The sequence below is a fragment of the Benincasa hispida genome, chromosome 1 (genome assembly GCF_009727055.1).
Source record: "Benincasa hispida cultivar B227 chromosome 1, ASM972705v1, whole genome shotgun sequence".
Lineage (NCBI taxonomy): Eukaryota > Viridiplantae > Streptophyta > Magnoliopsida > Cucurbitales > Cucurbitaceae > Benincasa > Benincasa hispida.
The window spans coordinates 38,136,355-38,155,215 of NC_052349.1; the positions used below are offsets into that span (position 1 = coordinate 38,136,355).

The window sequence follows — 18,861 nt, forward strand, 5'->3', positions numbered from 1 at the left end:
TGTATTATAAACTTATATTGCCATTTTCACTTGATTTTGAAATCAGTTCGCATAACTTCATCATGAAATCTTTCATTAATTTTTTTTCTTCTGACTGCTAAACTTTAGTTCTAATTTGAAGTTGTTGGCTTGGACGTATGCTTTCATTTAATCTTTATGGCTCAAACATGCTTCCCACAGTATTCATTCTCTTCATCATTCTTTTAGGATGGTTTTAGTTTTGGCCTCAAGCGAGCTTCTTCCTTCTCCAAAGTGTTTGTGTGTAAGAGTGTAAAGTAAATTACATAATTCAATATTTCGAGTGCAAATGAGTTGATAAACAATCCAAGATAAGCACATCTCAGAGTTCAAGTGCCTTCTGTGTTGATCAAGTGCAGAACTTAGAACAAAAATTCTCTTTAAATAGTTCTCACTCCAAAATAAGCACATTTCAAAATTGTGGAATCATTGTAACAGTTGAGAGAATAGTTTGAGAATGGTCATAATCCGTCGAGTTGTGAGACAATAGCGTCTGTTATTGTTAGTGTTATTATATTCCATTTTATGGATAAATATTTTAACCAATTCATGTATTAGAATCTGTTAACTGCTTTATATGCTCTTACTTTTCAAGAAATATTCTTCATTTTCTTCCAAAGTTCAGTTAGATAGTCATTACTTTTTTTTATAGGGGGAAACAATCGCGCTTTCATTGAGATGGAAAGAATACAAACCAAATCCACAAAAACTCCACTAAAGAAAGGTTGTCCAACTAAGTAAAAATGTCGTCTAATGACTTTTTGTAGAATGATAATTTATAAAGTATTTTCTGCATAAACAGATGCTTGTTGAGATTGAACCACCCTTCTTCTGCACTTAAATCATCTCTGATTCATAAACCCACCTTCAAACCCGATTTATCTACGATTTTTAAACTATGAACTCGTTTTATCTTTGTCGAATGTGTCCAACTAAGTATTTTCTGCATAAGAAATGTTCTATATGATTTTTAAACTGTGAACTCGATTTATCTATGTCGAATTTGTTTGTAAGGACGTGAAGTTCTGGTGCTATACATAGAAGAGCGTGGAATGGAATTCAGGAATTTTTCCCAAATTTTTTCCCTATTGATATTGAATGTCGATTTATGATATGACTAATAAGTTGATTTAAGCTTCTGATAATGGCAGTTCTTCCCTGATGGGGTTACTCAGTCCATGCCAAGCAACAGAGACGAGCATACAGATATGAGAGATGGCGTTTCACAAGATTAAGCTAAACAATTTTTTTTCTAGAATCATAGGAAAGCCTGAGCAGGTTTTCCTTACCATTATTACTTTAACTACCTCGTTCTCTGTATTGTAAAGAAATCCTTAATATTTGTTTGTCATTTGCACATTGAATTGGACCAGATTGGGGTTAATTAGATTTTGGGGGTGAAAATCGAATTTAATTAAGGAAAATGGGGTGTTTCAACTTATTTAGGGGAAAAAGGTGATTTTTTTGTCTTTATCCGAATGCCAGAGTCGTCTGGATTATTTTATTATTATTTTTTTTGCGACTAAATGTGTCTCTTGAAGAGACGTATTCATTAAAAAATAATAATAATAATAAGGATGTGTCTCTTATAATAATAATAAGGCTGCGTCTCTTGAAGAGATGCATTTTTTTAAAGAAAAAAATTAAGAATACGTCTCTTTAAGAGATGCATTCATAAATAATATAAAAAAAGAAAATTATTTTTGCTTTTATTTGTTTCATTCTTTTAATAACCCGAAACCCAACTCTTTCATTACTTATGTTTTTCTACACTTAATAATATTTCATTTGTTTAAGTTTAAACCATTGTTACCTAAAATCAACTATCTCACTAATCTCGTTTTTTATTTTGATAGTAATATTACTAGTTTTTTAACAATATAAACAATAATGTTACATTGAGATTAAGAAATTTCTACGATTGATTTGATATACTCAATATTAATTTTTAATTTCAAATTATCATTTTTGTTTAAAATTGTTAGAAACTTATGCAAAAATATAGATATTAACTTTTGACTATTGTAAATAATATTCAAGGTTCTTTAGGAGTATTATAGACTGACTGCAAATGCATTTTCGTGATTAAATTTCATTAATAAATTTAATTATATGTACAATGTTTTTTATTCACGGCTAGAAGAAGATTCTCTATTATGCCTAGATCGATCATGTTGAGTCACATAGTGTCTACGATTGCCACGCCCTCTTACACTTGATGGTTGGCTTTCCTCTGTAAAGTGTATACCCTCACTACGTTGTCGGTATGTCACATACTGGTCATGAACATCTGGATGGACATATGAAGTTTGTCCTTCTTCCATACTTAGTGTATTGAGGGTTGTTGGAAAAAATTCAAACTATAGTATATGAGGAAAATACATTTGAATATGATTCAGATGTAATATTAATTAAATATATGATGTTTAATTAATTAATTTATTAGATTAATACATATCTATTTAATATAATATTAAATTAAATATGATTTAATAATATTAAATTAAATATTAAAGTTAACTCACTTATAGTTAGCCAGGGGAGTTAACATAAAATTAAAGGGAGTTATCTCCCCTCTCAAAGTTTCGTTATGTGAAAATGAAAGAACAGAAGAAGAATTCTTCTATGATAAAGAATCTCAACACATCATAGTTCTCTCCCTCTCTCAAATGGTATTCCCTTACCAAAATTAAAGAGCCCACAACTCCTTCGGTTCTTATCATGAGTATAGTAAGGAAGACTCGCTGGTTGTTTTCTTGGAAGGAGCTTCAAGTTCAAGGGAGATTTCACTGTATGGAGTTCGATGACCCGGAAATTCGTACGAGAGGAAAACATTGAAGGTTGTCTTTAAGAGTTAGTCTTCTAATCTTTATTCCTCTATACAACATGCTTATTTATATTTATGTTTATCTTGTATATTGTTTCACTCCTTCCCCAATGTCGAGGCAAGTAGATAAATTGCTCCCTTAAGAACTAATTTTGGGGCTTGAATAATGTGGTGCCACACCCTCTCCTGGTCCGAGAGGGGTATGATCATAGTTGGACTATGATTTATTGTTCATTAGAGGGATTAGTGGTATTTAAGGAATTAGATGTAACTAGAGGGTCAAAAGGGTAATTTTGGCCTAGTCGTATTTATGAGCAATTTGTGTAAGGTCATCCTACCGTTGATTGGTTGTATCCAATGGACATAGAAATATATCTGTAGTGTGAAGAGTGCAGTTGTTGGTCTTTAGTAGAGTGTCTGACAGTCAACGGATGGTGAATAATTTAATTAAAGAGTTTAATTAATTATTCACGTACCTTTAGAACTTCAAGCTACATGTCTATGAGGTCCCCTCAATTGCTCAATAGGACTAAATGAGAATCAATTTTTGAATTTGTTCAAACTAATTGAGGAAATTAATTATATATGATATAATTAAGTTAAATTAATTATATATTAATTGTTATAATGTATTTGATACATTATAATATAAAGTTTATTTGAGAAGAAATAAACATATTCAAATATTAATCATGTGAATTGGATTCTTATTATTAAATTTAAGATAAATGTGATTTATATTAAATGTCATTAGTGAGAGAAAGGAAACTATAGATTATATTGTATATGATATAATATTAAAACTATAAGTTATATGTTATATTTGATATAACATATAGTTTAATATATATTATATGACAAGAAAGTTACCATATTAATATATATTAAATTATTTATTTAATTATATTAAATTAATTAATGGGAGGGAGTTACAACTCCTTTCCCTTTTTTCTCTCTACTTTCACGTAAGTGGAAAATTAGTTTTCTAATTTTGATTGTCTTCTTCCTACAAAAAGGGGAAGAAAAAGAGGTGTGTTGGGCTTTTATAGAGAAAAAAAGTTGGTGTTGGGCCTTTATAGAGAAAAAAAGTATTCTCCCATATTCCATCTTTTTCTCTCAAAGAAAAAATCTTCTCCCTTCCCTCACCAAAATCACTAAAGCCCACAACTCATAGGTTCTCTACCTGAGAATACCGAAGTCTCCAATTGGTGGTGTCCTAATTGGCCATTTTGGTTATTCGTGATTTGCATAGAGAATGGATTTTACATGAAGAAGGTCTTCAAAGGTATGAGTTTCTGAAACCCTAATTTTTTTCTTTTATTGCATGTTGTATTCTTGTGTTAAATGCATAATTGCTTTTGTTCTTTATAATTTTTTCTGTAAAATTGGAGATTTTGGGACGATCCCACTTCCGCTCAAGGATCCTATCGTTAGGGTTCCTTCAAGAGGTACGCTTCAATAGGCTACTGAAGGGAAAGACAATTGTTGAAGATTAACTTAAGAAACCCTATAAATTGCCAGAGTTTGCATTTTTTCGATCCCTATGATGAGGCCTCCAAAGGATGGTCGCTCTAGGATGACATGCAGATAGACCATAGGAATCTCACAGTGCAACCTAATGGTGGAGACCGTGGGACATGTTGACACGCGTCCCTCTCCCACTTACTATGAACACTTTCCCCATTCACTTTGTTATTGACCCATGCAAACACTTTCCGAAGGGAGACCGCATCCAAGGCGACACGAAGCCGAGCATGAATCTCACGGTGTAAACTCTTGGGGATGTGAAAGCTGAAATTTAATATATCACATATATCAATATCCTCCCATTAAAGTATTCTAATATTTTATTAGGATTTTATTTTTACTTAATTCAACCTCAGCTAATGAATTTATGTAAATCATTTACATTTGCTTCAATATAACAGTTATATAATATTTGATTTCATTTATTAAACTCTTTTAATAACATAAGTCAATTTTAAATAATTTAAAATAATTGACCTATGTTTGCATGCAATCTAGATTATAGAAATTAATCAATTTTATTAAAACTATAACTCTTTATAAATTAATGAATTAAATCCATAATCACATCAAACATTCACATACATTAATCCACTATTTATTAGAACAATTTTAATATATAGTATGATGCATGGACATGCTTTGGCTAATCATACATCACTAACATAACTCTTATATTATGATGCATGGCCATGCTAATTTAATCATGCATCTCTAAAATATAATTCTTTATATTTAATTATGATGTACGCACATGTTTATCCTAAGGTGAGTATTTTTAGAATTTATATGACATACAATATGTAATATGAATTCAAAAAATAATTTAAAATACATCCAATGCATAATTAAATTAAACAGCAAAAATTGGATCAATTTTATCGCCGTAAAGCCAAATTAATTGATTAAATTAATATGACCATTATATTAATGTAATTAATTAATATAAAAATAAAATTATAATTGAATTAGGTTAAAAGAATGCAGCAATTGAGACATCCCACGCAAGCATTGCATTATTCATCCAAATCCAGAGCGTTGCAACGCTGCGACTACAGCTTAGCACCCCTACTTTACAGCGTTGTAATGTTGCGGTTGCAATGTCACGATGTTGTGCAGCAAATTGCTTATATCCTCTTCATTTTCGGCTCCGAACTTCCCCGAACACTTCCGTTTCTTCCTAATCTCTTCAGTAACGATTGCTCTATTGATCGACATGGACTTACAGACTCGAAGCATGAAAAATACAATGGGCCCTTATAATTTAAGCAAATTAAAAAGTAATCTAAGGCCAAAATAGAAAACATTCAAACATTCATAATGTAGAATAAGCCCACCTCTAAACGATTTTGTTTCAAAAAATACGAAGAACGTGGATGTAAGGAACCTGACTCTGATACCAATTGAAGAGATCAAATCTCGTAGCAGAAGCGTCTCCCATGTGAGACCGCCTTGCATCCTGTGATTCAATTTTTACAATCAAACATAATCGGTATGCTAGATGGGATAGATAAACATATGAACTAGCATGTCACTGGGGAAAAAGGGTTAGAACGGTTCTTACCTTCGTAGATTCCCCAAGTGCCACGAACAAGCCTCTCTAAGGTTCCAACTATAAATCTCCAAACAGTCTTGATCACGAACACTACCATGAAAAAAACCTCGTTATTCTCTAGGATTTCAATAGACGGATAGGGGTATCCAACTATTGGGAAAGGGAGAGGAGAAAAGTGTTTTGAAGAATCGAGAGGATTTGGCCTAGAGAAAATTTTGTACAATAACACTAGGAAGTTGTGTATTGTCAGAGTTTCTCTGTAATGTCAATTGTGTATAGAATGAGCATTCTCAAAGGGCCATGGGGAGTCTTTATATAGGGAGGGGCCAAGAATCTTTCCCGATATATTTTTCTTTTCTATAATTAATTAAATAACATTTATTTAATTAATTAGTCTATTTAATTAAATAATACTTATTCAATTAATTAGTCCAATGAAATAACACTTATTTAATTTGCATAATTAAATGACACTTATTTAATTTTTTAATTTGCATAATAATTAAATAATCATTTATACATTAAACCCATTTGATGTATATATTTATTTATCATATACATCTCATGTATATGTACAAAACCTCTATATTAATTAATTCATTGTGAATATAATTCACTTGAATAAAATAATTTGAATCTTATTCAAATATTAATTCTTCAAATTTAATTATAGATCATATCCATAATTAATTATATATTAATCACACTAATATATAGTTTCCTCAAATTAATTTGAACAATTTAAATTATCCCTTTTAAGTATCCTTTAGAGAGCTAACGAGGGGACCTGGTGAACCTGTAGATCAAAAGCTCCAACAATATGAGATTAATTGGTCAAACTCTTTAACCAAGTTAATTAGTATTAGTTAACTGTGGGTATACTCCACTAAAGAACCATAGTTGCACTCTTCTCATTATAGATATATTTCCGTGTCCACGGATATAGACCAATAACAGTGAGTTAATCCTTCATGAATGTTCGTAACTCCAATTGGGTCAAATTATCGTTTTACCCTTGAATTACCTCTGACTCCTTAAGTATCAGTACTCATCTAATGAACAACTTGTTTATGGTCTAACCAATAAAGAAATACCCCTCTCGGGCCAATGAGAGGGTAGAGCCATTTGTTTAAGTCCTAGAGACAACACTTAAGGGAATACTCATTGGGAACACTCATTTACTTACTCTCAAGGAGGGAATGAGTGAATTCCATCTTGTATTATGCTCCCAGCTCTCCACTCAGTCTCGTCCCCAAAAATGGTAGGCATATTGGGTCGGCGATCTGGCCACCCTCACCCATGCAGGTCAAAGGACAATCCTTCATGAACAGGAGTTCATAATATACTCAGAATTGAGAATAAGTCACCTAGGTCTTCCTATTGAAATGAGAACCAAACTAGTCAATGGTTCTACATCTAGTGATTACTATTTTACCGTTCAGTCTTATGCAAACTCATTGCATAGGATACCCTCACTCGCATGTCACCTACATGAACGTATTGGATCATTACGTTTGTATCAAATATAAAGTGGGTCGTATTCATGGTATTACCAGGATAAGGTACCTAGCCTTATCCCTATACTATAGACCCTTTAAGTTGTATCTTGAACATTGATCCCCGTATGTCTCCATATACAATTCAAGACTCATAAGATAGCCTTGGATGTTAGTTTATTGGATTTAGGGTTATTAAGACGAATTATACAACAATACAAACAATAATATTTATTGAGTTAACATATATAACTCTTTATTGATGACAGTCAATTAATAACATTTACTATCTACGAGTTTTAGAGCATAAAACCCAACAAATCTTATCATACCTCAAATGGACTTGATACACCCTTGCCCACCGTTGTAATCCAACTTCCTCAAGATGGGCTGTCACCCTGAGATAGGCATCCTATAAGCTTTAGTTGCAAGATAGAAGTGGGTGATTATATCCTTATTCTTGAATCCGTCCATCAAATTATTCTAAATGTGGTATATACATAGGACATGAAATACCTCGAGGAATATACTTGAGGAAGCCTTTCTAATGGAGATGTGACTATCTGATATAATCACTAAATTTGGAATGTCTCCAATCGAAGTCTACAAATGAGTCATTAACCAAGTCAACAATGCATCATTTTCACCATCTACAATACTGAATGTGATAGGATATATGTTGTTATTGCCACCAATACACATTTCTATTAATAATATTCCTTTGTATTTTCCATGCAAATGGATGCCATCAACAATAATTACAAGGTGGATGCAGTTCAAGAATCTCCTAATACACGGATAAAATGCCACGAAGATGTATTTTGTTCGTCTTCTATTTCAACCTAAAAAATCGTGCCCAAATTTCCAAGTTTGAGTGTCTCGTCATATACGTTAAAAGAGCATATGATCCTTCAGTGCCTTACCATGTGCCTCACCATATGCGTTAACAAGAGCATGTATGGACACTCGGATACTTCGTCACTTTGAAGGAATCATTTCCTTCTATTTTTTTTATTATTATTTTTTTTTTTTGCATGAACCCTCCATTTGCATTCCTCCACTAAACATTGTATATTTAGCAAGCTCTTTTTCAAGATTTCTACACGATAGCCAAAGTTCTTTCTTATTGCAAGCATCGACAATTTAACTGATAAGTCATATTTCAAAAAGAAAATCTAACCAATCTTTATATCATCGTCATTCAGACAGTCGTGAGGTATTGTGATGAGGTCGTCATACGATGGGCCCTCCGATGGTCTGGGTATATCTATAAATGGTTGGATTGAAATAGTGGAATTCATCTGATCTAAAGGCATCACCACTAGTGGGATGGGAGCATGTGGGGTTGGAACATGAATTGAAGGTATTGGAATTGTTTACGGTCCCGAAGATTATCCGTATACATGGTCAGAATCAAACTGTGGAGTACATCTAGATAGGATATTGTGACCAATTCTCTTCATTTCTATCGTCTCTCGGGTTATATGGCTCAATATTCTTATCTAGTGAAGACATGGTGGGAGTATTATGGGTTGGAATGGGTGCAAACCTAAAGTTTTGACTAGTTGAAATGGTTTGAATTGTTGGATACACTGTTGGTACATACCATTTGTGTCTACTCCACGACTTTCGTGAGGTGTAATAGATGAAAACAACGCCATCCGAGATGCATCACTGCATTCTAAAAAGAAGCTAAGATCTTTGTCGTCGACTATCTTAATTGGGAGAGTCGAGACCAATAGATTGTAACAACATTTGATGTGTATATAAAAAATATCCAGATCAATATTTAGTTGTTGGTGTAGAATACTCACTAATTCACTACACGTTATATCATTTCTAATCTTCAAACCACTCATATGACCTCCAACATAATTGCTTTCGGACTGATCCCATTCTCCACCAAATCATACAAAGATGCGAAGTAACGTCATTGATCTACAATTAGAAAATTGACAATTGGATTCGAACTACTATTAAAGTAAGTGATCACCCAACAAGTTCTAAGAGATCGCCCAATAAACTATAGAAGATCGCCTAGTACATTATAAGCGATTGCCCAGTAAGTTCTAAGCGACCACCCATATTAGTGTAAGAGATCGTTTAGTTATATATATATGAGATTGTTTATATAATACTAAACAATCACTTGCATTATCGTGAGTGATCTCCTATCTTTATGAAAGCGATCTTGTAAGAAAAATACTTCTTAAACACTTACATTCTCTCTGTTCTTGGTTCCAATGAACAATCTTGCTCTATATCCAAAGATTGAATGATTGATGAAAGCAATTGACAATGAGAATGTTGGAGTGAAGCTCCATTGAAAGTGTTGTGAATAACTAAGAGTACTGACCTTCTATCACTTTCCTCATTCTTGATATCAATAACATTCAATGATGTCGATAGAATATTAGTAATGTTGGTATTGCAATGAATATAATCGTTGAAGAAATCATCGAAGAAAGAAGAAGGTGGGGTTGAGAAGAGCTTTTAAAAGTGGGGATAAAATTGGTATTTCATGTGGTAAAGAGGTTGCACAGAAATTTTTTTAGAAAAGTTCTTCCATAGATTTTTTTTTTTGAGTTATTGGGTTATTTTATGAAATTTCCAATGGGAAGAATGATGCAATGAAGTTGTGCAAGGCCGATGTTTCAACCGTTTGTCTCGGGCTTCAGACGCAAATCTCCTGGGAAACAGCCGTGGGTTTCTGAAGGTAGGAGGTATATGAATTTGTTGAGATTGAACCACCTTTCTTCTGCACTTAAATCATCTCTGATTCATAAACCCACCTTCAAACCCACCATTGATCTTTCAATTTTGGAGTTTCATTTGAAGCAATGTCAACACATCAAGCAATTCAACCAAATTCTCTCTCAGATGCTTCTAACTGGCTTCGTAAGGGACACTTATGCCGCAAGCAGATTAATCAAATTCTCAACAAATTTTCCCTTCATTCACATCGACTACACCCGCCGAATCTTCAACTTCATTGAGAACACCAATTGCTTCATGTGGAATATGATGATGAGAGCTTATATTCAAACAAACTCGCCCCATTTTGCTTTCACTCTTTACAAATCTATGCTTTCCCAGGATCTGTGTGCTGATAATTACACCTACCCACTTCTGTTTCAGGCTTGTTCCATCCGTCGGTCGGAATGGGAGGCAAAACAGGTACATAATCATGTTTTGAAGTTGGGTTTTGATTCAGATGTTTATGTTCAAAATACTTTAATTCACTTTTTTTCTTCTTGCTCAAATATGATTGATGCCCGCCGCGTGTTTGATGAAAGTTCTGTTTTGGATTCGGTGTCATGGAATTCAATTTTAGCTGGGTATGTTCAAATAGGTAATGTAGAGGAGGCTAAGCATGTATATGATCAAATGCCAGAGAGGAGTATAATTGCTTCAAATTCTATGATTGTTTTGTTTGGCATCAAAGGGCTAGTGGTTGAAGCCTGTAAATTGTTTGATGGAATACTAGAGAAAGATATGGTTACATGGAGTGCATTAATTGCTTGCTTTCAGCAGAATGAGATGTTTGAGGAGGCTATAAGAACATTTGTAGAAATGCATAAAATTGGATTAATGGTGGATGAAGTTGTTGCAGTTAGCGCTCTTTCTGCTTGTGCGAACTTACTGATTGTTAATATGGGGAAATTGATTCACAACTTGGCTTTGAAAATTGGAACTGAATCTTATATAAACCTTCAAAATGCTCTGATTCATATGTACTCGAAATGTGGGGATATAGTGGTGGCCCGAAAACTGTTCGATGAAGCCCACTTGTTAGACTTGGTATCTTGGAACTCTATGATCTCGGGGTATTTGAAATGTGGTTTAGTTGAGAATGCCAAAGCCATTTTTGACTCCATGCCCAAGAAGGATGTTGTGTCTTGGAGTTCTATGATATCAGGTTATGCACAACATGACCTTTTTGATGAGACTCTCGCACTTTTTCAAGAAATGCAAATGAATGGCTTCAAACCAGACGAGACAACGTTAGTGAGTGTGATATCTGCGTGCACTCGCTTGGCTGCCCTTGAGCAAGGGAAGTGGGTCCATGCTTATATAAAAAAGAATGGTCTAACCATTAATGTCATTCTGGGTACAACCCTCGTTGACATGTATATGAAGTGTGGATGTGTTGAAACTGCCTTGGAGGTTTTCTATAGGATGGTAGAGAAAGGGGTTTCGACTTGGAATGCTCTAATTCTTGGGTTGGCTATGAATGGGTTGGTGGAAAGCTCGCTTGATATGTTTTCTAATATGAAAAAGTGTCAGGTAACACCTAATGAGATAACATTTGTGGGAGTACTTGGTGCCTGTCGACACATGGGTTTAGTAGACGAAGGGCAGCATCATTTTCATTCAATGATTCACGATCATAAGATAAAGCCGAATGTTAAGCACTATGGGTGCATGGTTGATCTTCTAGGACGTGCAGGTAAGCTTCAAGAAGCAGAGGAACTTCTCAACCATATGCCTATGGCACCAGATGTTGCTACTTGGGGTGCCTTACTTGGGGCTTGTAAGAAACATGGTGATAGTGAAATGGGAAGAAGGGTCGGAAGGAAGCTGATTGAGCTTCAACCTGACCATGATGGGTTCCACGTGTTGTTATCGAACATATATGCTTCAAAAGGAAAATGGGATGATGTTCTTGAGATTAGGGGCATGATGACAAAGCATAGGGTTTTGAAGACTCCTGGTTGTAGCATGATTGAAGCAAATGGAGTTGTTCATGAATTTCTAGCTGGAGATAAAACACACCCGGACATGGATGCAATTGAGGAGATGTTAGGTGAAATGGCTATAAAATTGAAGTTAGAAGGTTATACACCAGACACAAATGAGGTTTTGCTTGATGTTGATGAAGAAGAGAAGGAAAGTACTCTGTTTAGACATAGTGAGAAGATAGCCATTGCATTTGGCCTTATTAATATTAGTCCGCCAACACCAATCAGGATAATGAAAAACTTGAGGATATGTAATGACTGTCACACTGCTGCAAAATTAATCTCCAAGGCTTTTTGCCGTCAAATTGTGCTGAGAGATCGACATCGGTTTCATCACTTTGAGCAGGGGTTTTGTTCATGCAAGGATTACTGGTAGCGGGTGAGGATTCATAACACTTAGAGATTATTTTGGCTGCACTTCGCTTGATCCTCACTGGGATGGGCAACTAAGTTGCCTCTGAGGTCTCGCAAGCAGCAACTCACAAAGCTAGTTTCTCTTCCTTTGGAAAGTTGCTGCAAAATGGTTTGGTGAACATTTTTCCAGTGAAGATGAAGAGTTTGCTACACTTCCGAGTCCTTATAAAAACGTCAAGGACATAATGGAGTGCCTCAAACTCTACTACGGATGGTCTGGAGTCGAAAGTTGCAGCATAATTATTGACATAATTGGCAATGATCAGTTGATGATGGCCGTCTCAAGGTTTGCTTCTATCCCATTTATAATAAACATGAGGTCCTGTGGAGACATCTTACCCTAGGGTGTAATTTGTTTTGTTCTTTAAAATGCTTCCATGCTGGATTGACTAAAGAAAACATATTTTCTAGACAGACATTTTTATTTAAACTCATTTGATAAAAATTGTTTAAAATTGGTTAAATTATAAAAAATACCCTTGAACTTTTCCATATGTTTCAAAAATACCTTTATAACTTCAAAAGTTGCAATATTACTCTTGAACTTTCATAGGCGTTTCAAAAATACCCTTGGAGTAAAAATTCATTAGAATTTGGACAGAAATTGAGATGTAAAATGGTGTAGCAGGTGGCGTAAAATGAAAATTTGAATCACAACATCGTTTTAGGTCATTTCACACAGTTCTAAGTCCCGATTTCTATTTGAAATTCTAAATAATTTATACTCTAAGGTAATTTTGAAACGTTTATGAAAGTTGAGGGGCAATATTGCAACTTTTGAAAGTAAAATGGTACTTTTTAAACAAAAAGTTCAAGGGTATTTGTTATAATTTAGTCTTTAAAATACACTTTGAAAGTGTTTCAAAAGCTATTTCGAGTGGTTGTCAAACACTTCAATTTTTTTCAAAATGACTTATTTTCAAGATTAAACACTTAGAAAGTTAAACCAAACACCCCTAAAAGTTCTTTTTTGAAACCAAATCCATATTAGGATTCATTCTTGGGTTAGTCAATCATATTGTTAGATTCTTGGCGAACATGAGGTCTTGATATGGGCATTTTCAAAGTGGAGTGGTGGTAGGATATATATGTGCGCATGCACGAGTTGTAATTTAAAGTTTAACCTTTTGTCTTAATATTGCACAATGAACATTTATTGTAATAGTTTATAAATACCTTATTTTCAGTGGGTTAATTAGATTTTTGTGTGTGACCCTAAACCCTAAACCCGGGGGGGTTCGAATGCGTCTTTTCATAAATAATAATAAAAAAAAAAGAAAAACATTTTTGTTTTTATTTTGTCATTCTTTTAATAATCCGAAACCCAACTCTTTCATTACTTATGTTTTTTTTCAGTTAATAATATTCCATTTGTTTAATTCTAATCATTGTTATCTAAAATCAGCTATCTCACTAATCTCCTTTTTTTATTTTGATAGTAATATTACTAGTTTTTTAACAGTATAAACAAGAATGTTACTTTGAGATTAAAAAAAAATTCTATGATTGATTTGATATACTCAATATTAATTTTTAATTTCAAATTATTGTTTTTGTTTAAAGTTGTTAGAAACTTATGCAAAAATATAGATATTAACTTTCGACTATTGTAAATAATATTCAAGGTTTTTTAGGATGTGTTGTAGACTGTAAGTGCATTTTCGTGATTGAATTTCATTAATAAATTTAATTATATGTACAATGTTTTTTATTCACGACTAGAAGAAGATCCTCTATTACACCTAGATTGATCATGTTGAGTCACATAGTGTCCACGATCGCCACGCCCTCTTACACTTGATGGTTGGCTTTCCTCTGTAAGGTGTATACCCTCACTATGTTGTCGGTATGTCACGGACATCTAGATGGACATGTGAAGTTTGTCATTCTTCCATACTTAGTGTACTGAGGGTTGTTGGAAAAAATTCAAATTTTGAGGGATAGGACATCATGGAAGTATGTATAAAATGATCGAGTGGCATTGTTGGATATTCATTCCGAACATTAGGTTGAATAGGAACATTCTGATGTCTTGCTAGATCATCTTGTTCTTCCATTGGAACATCACCATCGAAATATCGCACTCAATATATAGAGATGAGTCTACGCAAGGCTCTTTGAGCAGATAATGTCAAATTTGGAAGTTCGGCCTGAAAAAGAATTGAATAACAAGTTAATGACTTTAAAATTTATTTTGGTGTGCAATGAAGAAATAAAATCAAACAATCCTAGTAAACAATAAACACATACCAACAAGTGACAGGATGCTCCTGCTTTAGTTATGTACCACCTATTCACAATGGAATACCATTCAATATATCCAAACTCAGTACCTACACCGTTGTTAAAGGAGGTCCATTAACAACCAAACTCTGACGATTTTCCAGATTGAAATTTGTGGAATCAAATATGCAATCCATTCTCGCTCATGCCTATCTGTCAAAATATAAATGAATCAGAAGATTGAAACATTAAGAATATAGGATAAATGAATGAATAAAATACTATCTGGTTAGGCATATGTGTATCTAGTATGTGCCTATACTATACTATAACATGCATCGGTGCTCTAATTACAGAATAGTTGTCATTCAATCTACAACAATCACAAGTTGAATTTTAGCTATTAGTATTTCATAATGAACACAACAATAATGAGGTAAATATGCTTACCTTACTGCAAGTGATCTGTCACCTAAGTTGTTCTCATATCGATGGAGTCGTCGAGGTGCTAAAAGAGGAAATCGATCCCATACCCAAATCTGCAGCAATAGAAGTGGGCCTGCAACGTCTTTTCCATCTATAATTGCATCCTTGCGTAGTTGCCTAAATAACTATGTAAGACATCCAGCCCCTCAACTATAAGTCCCGACAACATCAAAATCTACTAAGAGAGGAAGTTACATCAGGTGCACTCTGGTGTTGGATTTGTTAGAAAATACCAATCCTCCAATCAACAGGGGCATATATGTTCAAACATATCGTTGCAAGTCCTCTTCATCTGCATTATCTGGTAGATGGGAGAAGTTGTTAAATTGATCAGCTAACCATGGCAGGCTTAGACGACCTCCCTTAAGAACGGCGTCATTCGTGGTTATGCCTAAAAGAAGGGCACAAAGTTGTTCCCAGTCATAATTTAGTGACTCGATCAATGGTTTTCCATTAATCGAGAGTCCAAATTGGATAGCTACATCTTGAAGTGTAATTATACTCTCCATGCAACATGTGGAAAGTGTGTCTTCTGCCGCCATCGTTCCACTAATGCCGTTATCAGATGCCAGTCTAGTATAAATTTGATACAAGAGACTCCATAGAATCTTGTAGTTCATAGATAGTTCAATATACGAGGGTCTGGGTTCTCTTGCCTTCGAATAACAGCCTTTCTTCGCCGACAATGCATAGCATCGATATGCTCGTCTTCCCAAACAGCCTCGGATTTATGGCTACGCTGTAAGTACAAAACCGAGTCATTGTATGGCCTTGTACATCCTCATCCATCTGATCCCATAAAAACGATATTAAATTTAACTTAAATATTTACTAAAAATCAATGTGATTACAATCAATAAATACAATGACAATTAATCAAGAATAAATAAGTAAAAGAAGTTAGAATTAATAAGGACAATTAAAAATAAATAACTAAGTTGCATCACGAGCTCGATTGGGACAATTCCGCCTATTATGCCCCTTCTTGTCTGCAAATTGTGCACTGTGTTTTGTAACGTTCCCTTCAATCCATCTCGTTTTGCATGCGAGAAGTATACGGTCTGCCAACTTTCCTAACTCGTGATTCGTCCGGATAAATAATGGGGAAGTTAGGATCAGGCCAACATTTTTTTATCGGGGATGGGCCCGAATTAGGGTGAATAACATACCAGATAAGTGGGAATTTTGTAAGTCTTCGATGTAGTAAAAGTAGTCTACCCCAATGGTTTTACACACAGCCATAGCGTGAGAAAAGGGGATTTCAAAACTCTGTCACTTATTGCATGTGCATGTTTTTTCATTCAATTTTATTCGGTGTGTGGTTTCGCCCTTTAGTGTTATTGGGTTGATTGAGGTGGTGACGTCACACAACCCTGTTTGATGGTCAAATATGTTGACGAAATGTTTAGTTGCACGTTGTTCCAACGAGTTATTTTCTTTACCACATACCTATGATAAATACGACAATTACTTGGAATACCTCTATAATTAGTATAAAAATGTGGGTAACTAAGATGTGAATAATTTACCTTGTGAAACATTCTCCCGATTCAAGAGCAGTCTCTATTTCTAGAAGACGAGCAGCGAAATAAGCAATAGTTCGATAGAATGTTGCTTGGACTAGTGTAGTGATGGGTAGCTTTCTGGCTCCTTTCAGAACAACATTTGTACTTTCGGCCACATTCGTGGTTAGCCATCCATAATGATGACCACCATTATGTGACTGTGTCCACTGCTTAGGATTTATGGAAGCAAAATATCGTAAGCAATTAGAGTTTGTTGTTTGAAGTTCGGCCATACAATCATTAAACTTTCGAAATTGAAATTTTGATCCTGCACTATACACCAAACTCTTCAATATATTATTTTTATACTTGTCGTTAAAATTACTCGCCACATGTCGCAAGTAGAATTGTGGTGTACTTCAACCCAACTATTGTTAGGGTTTCTGATGGCAGATATAATGCCTTTGTGTCTATCTAAAATTAGACACATTTCCTCCCTTCTATGCACCATATGATCCCATAAATTTCTCAAAAACCAGCCCCATGAGTCAGCACTTTCCTTAGGTACAATAGCATATGCAACTGGATAGACGTGACCATTTGCATCGACTGAGGTAGCTATTAACAATGTTTCTTCATACTTCCTATACAAATGGGTTCCATCAATTTGAAGTAGGCAGCCTGCAATGCTTAAATGTTGAGTTGAATTTCCATCTTTGAACATTCCAACTACATCTCATTCAAAAGAAAGTAGAAAAAGAAAATCCACAATTACCAATCTCATAAAAAGGAAAAAAATCACAACCTAATGAATAGTATCAACAAACTCTTCCAAATCCACTTCAAACAAGCTAATGTATAAAAATTCTGGTTATCATTTCCACCAAATTTAAGCCCTCCATAAGAAAAATCTTTGTGCTTTGTTTCTTAGTTTGCTTAATGGATGTTTGGTGTTTTTTTTTAGATTGAGGGAATGACATGTAAGAGCCAAAATGTCGGACGTGGTTGTTGTGCTGTGGTAAATCTACTGCCTTGAAAGTAAATTTTTGAATGATTGTATCGACAATAGCGGAAACACAAGGATCATCTAAGCACTTCACTAATTTTGGCATAATATAAAGCATATTTCTGTAGAAAAAATGGATTTTAAGACACCTCTTGTAAAACTTCTTTAAAGCTCCCATTCTCTAGCTGCTATCTTTCTCCATATCTTGTTGTTAGACCACCTCAAGATCTTCCCACTATTCTCTTGGTGCTCTAGATTGAGTTGTGGACTCAAAACAAGCTTGAATCAAGGGATGAAGGAAGAAAACTCACTACAGCAACCTTGTGAAGAACCATTCTTCAAACTAAATTTTCTCTTCAAAATTCCGTTAGATTGCATGGCCGATTTTCAACTCCAAATCTCTTCATTATATTGCAGATTAAACATGCAAAGAGAAAGAGTTGACATGAGTTGCGCAGCTCATGCTTGGAGAAGACAAAGGCAAGAAATTGCTTCATGTATGAGCTACTTCAAAAGATGTATAATGGAAAAACTCATTTTTCCATTTTGTGTTTTGTTTTTTAATTTTTCTAATTTTATCCAAAAAATCAAAAATTTAATTTTAAAAAAATGAAAACTTAAATTAAATTTCATAAATTAAATTATTAATAAAACAATTAATTTAATTATCAAAATATAAATTAATTTAAAACACATATCCATCTTATATATTTAAATCCATATTTAAATATATTAAATTCTCCTATTCCGTTTAATTCTAAAATTAAAATATATAATTATATTCTCATATAATTACTAATTCATTTAATTCTAATTTCAACGTTTCAAATTAACTTATCATGCTATTCTAGAGCTAGTCTGTTACGAGCTAGTAGGGGACTTCGCGAACTTACAGATCATATGTTTCAACGATTCGAGATTAATTGGCTAAACTCATTAGAACAAATTAATCCCCATTTTGTAACTAATGGATCATTCCACTAAAGACCATAGTTGTACTCCCCTCACTGTAGATATATTATGTCTACATGATTTAACCATAATCAGAAAGTATCTCTCTCT

At 34.0% G+C, this 18,861-nt stretch overlaps 1 protein-coding gene and 1 long non-coding RNA gene across 3 annotated transcripts; both read left to right on the forward strand.

Moving 5' to 3' along the window:
* Positions 1-6: 6 nt before the first annotated feature.
* On the forward strand, positions 7-1,442 carry LOC120084031. Its single transcript, XR_005483584.1, has 2 exons — positions 7-742; positions 1,170-1,442. It is a non-coding gene; the product is annotated as an uncharacterized LOC120084031 (long non-coding RNA).
* Positions 1,443-9,999: 8,557 nt separating this feature from the next.
* On the forward strand, positions 10,000-13,777 carry LOC120090852 (pentatricopeptide repeat-containing protein At1g08070, chloroplastic-like). Of its 2 annotated transcripts, XM_039048564.1 has the most exons (3): positions 10,017-10,139; positions 10,562-10,600; positions 10,776-13,777. In XM_039048564.1, exons 1-3 carry the CDS (start codon positions 10,073-10,075, stop codon positions 12,539-12,541), a joined length of 1,872 nt encoding a protein of 623 aa, XP_038904492.1. In that variant the 5' UTR covers positions 10,017-10,072; the 3' UTR covers positions 12,542-13,777. The 2 variants fall into 2 exon arrangements, with proteins under 2 accessions (XP_038904486.1, XP_038904492.1); XM_039048558.1 differs by having other exon boundaries at positions 10,000-13,777.
* Positions 13,778-18,861: the final 5,084 nt, after the last annotated feature.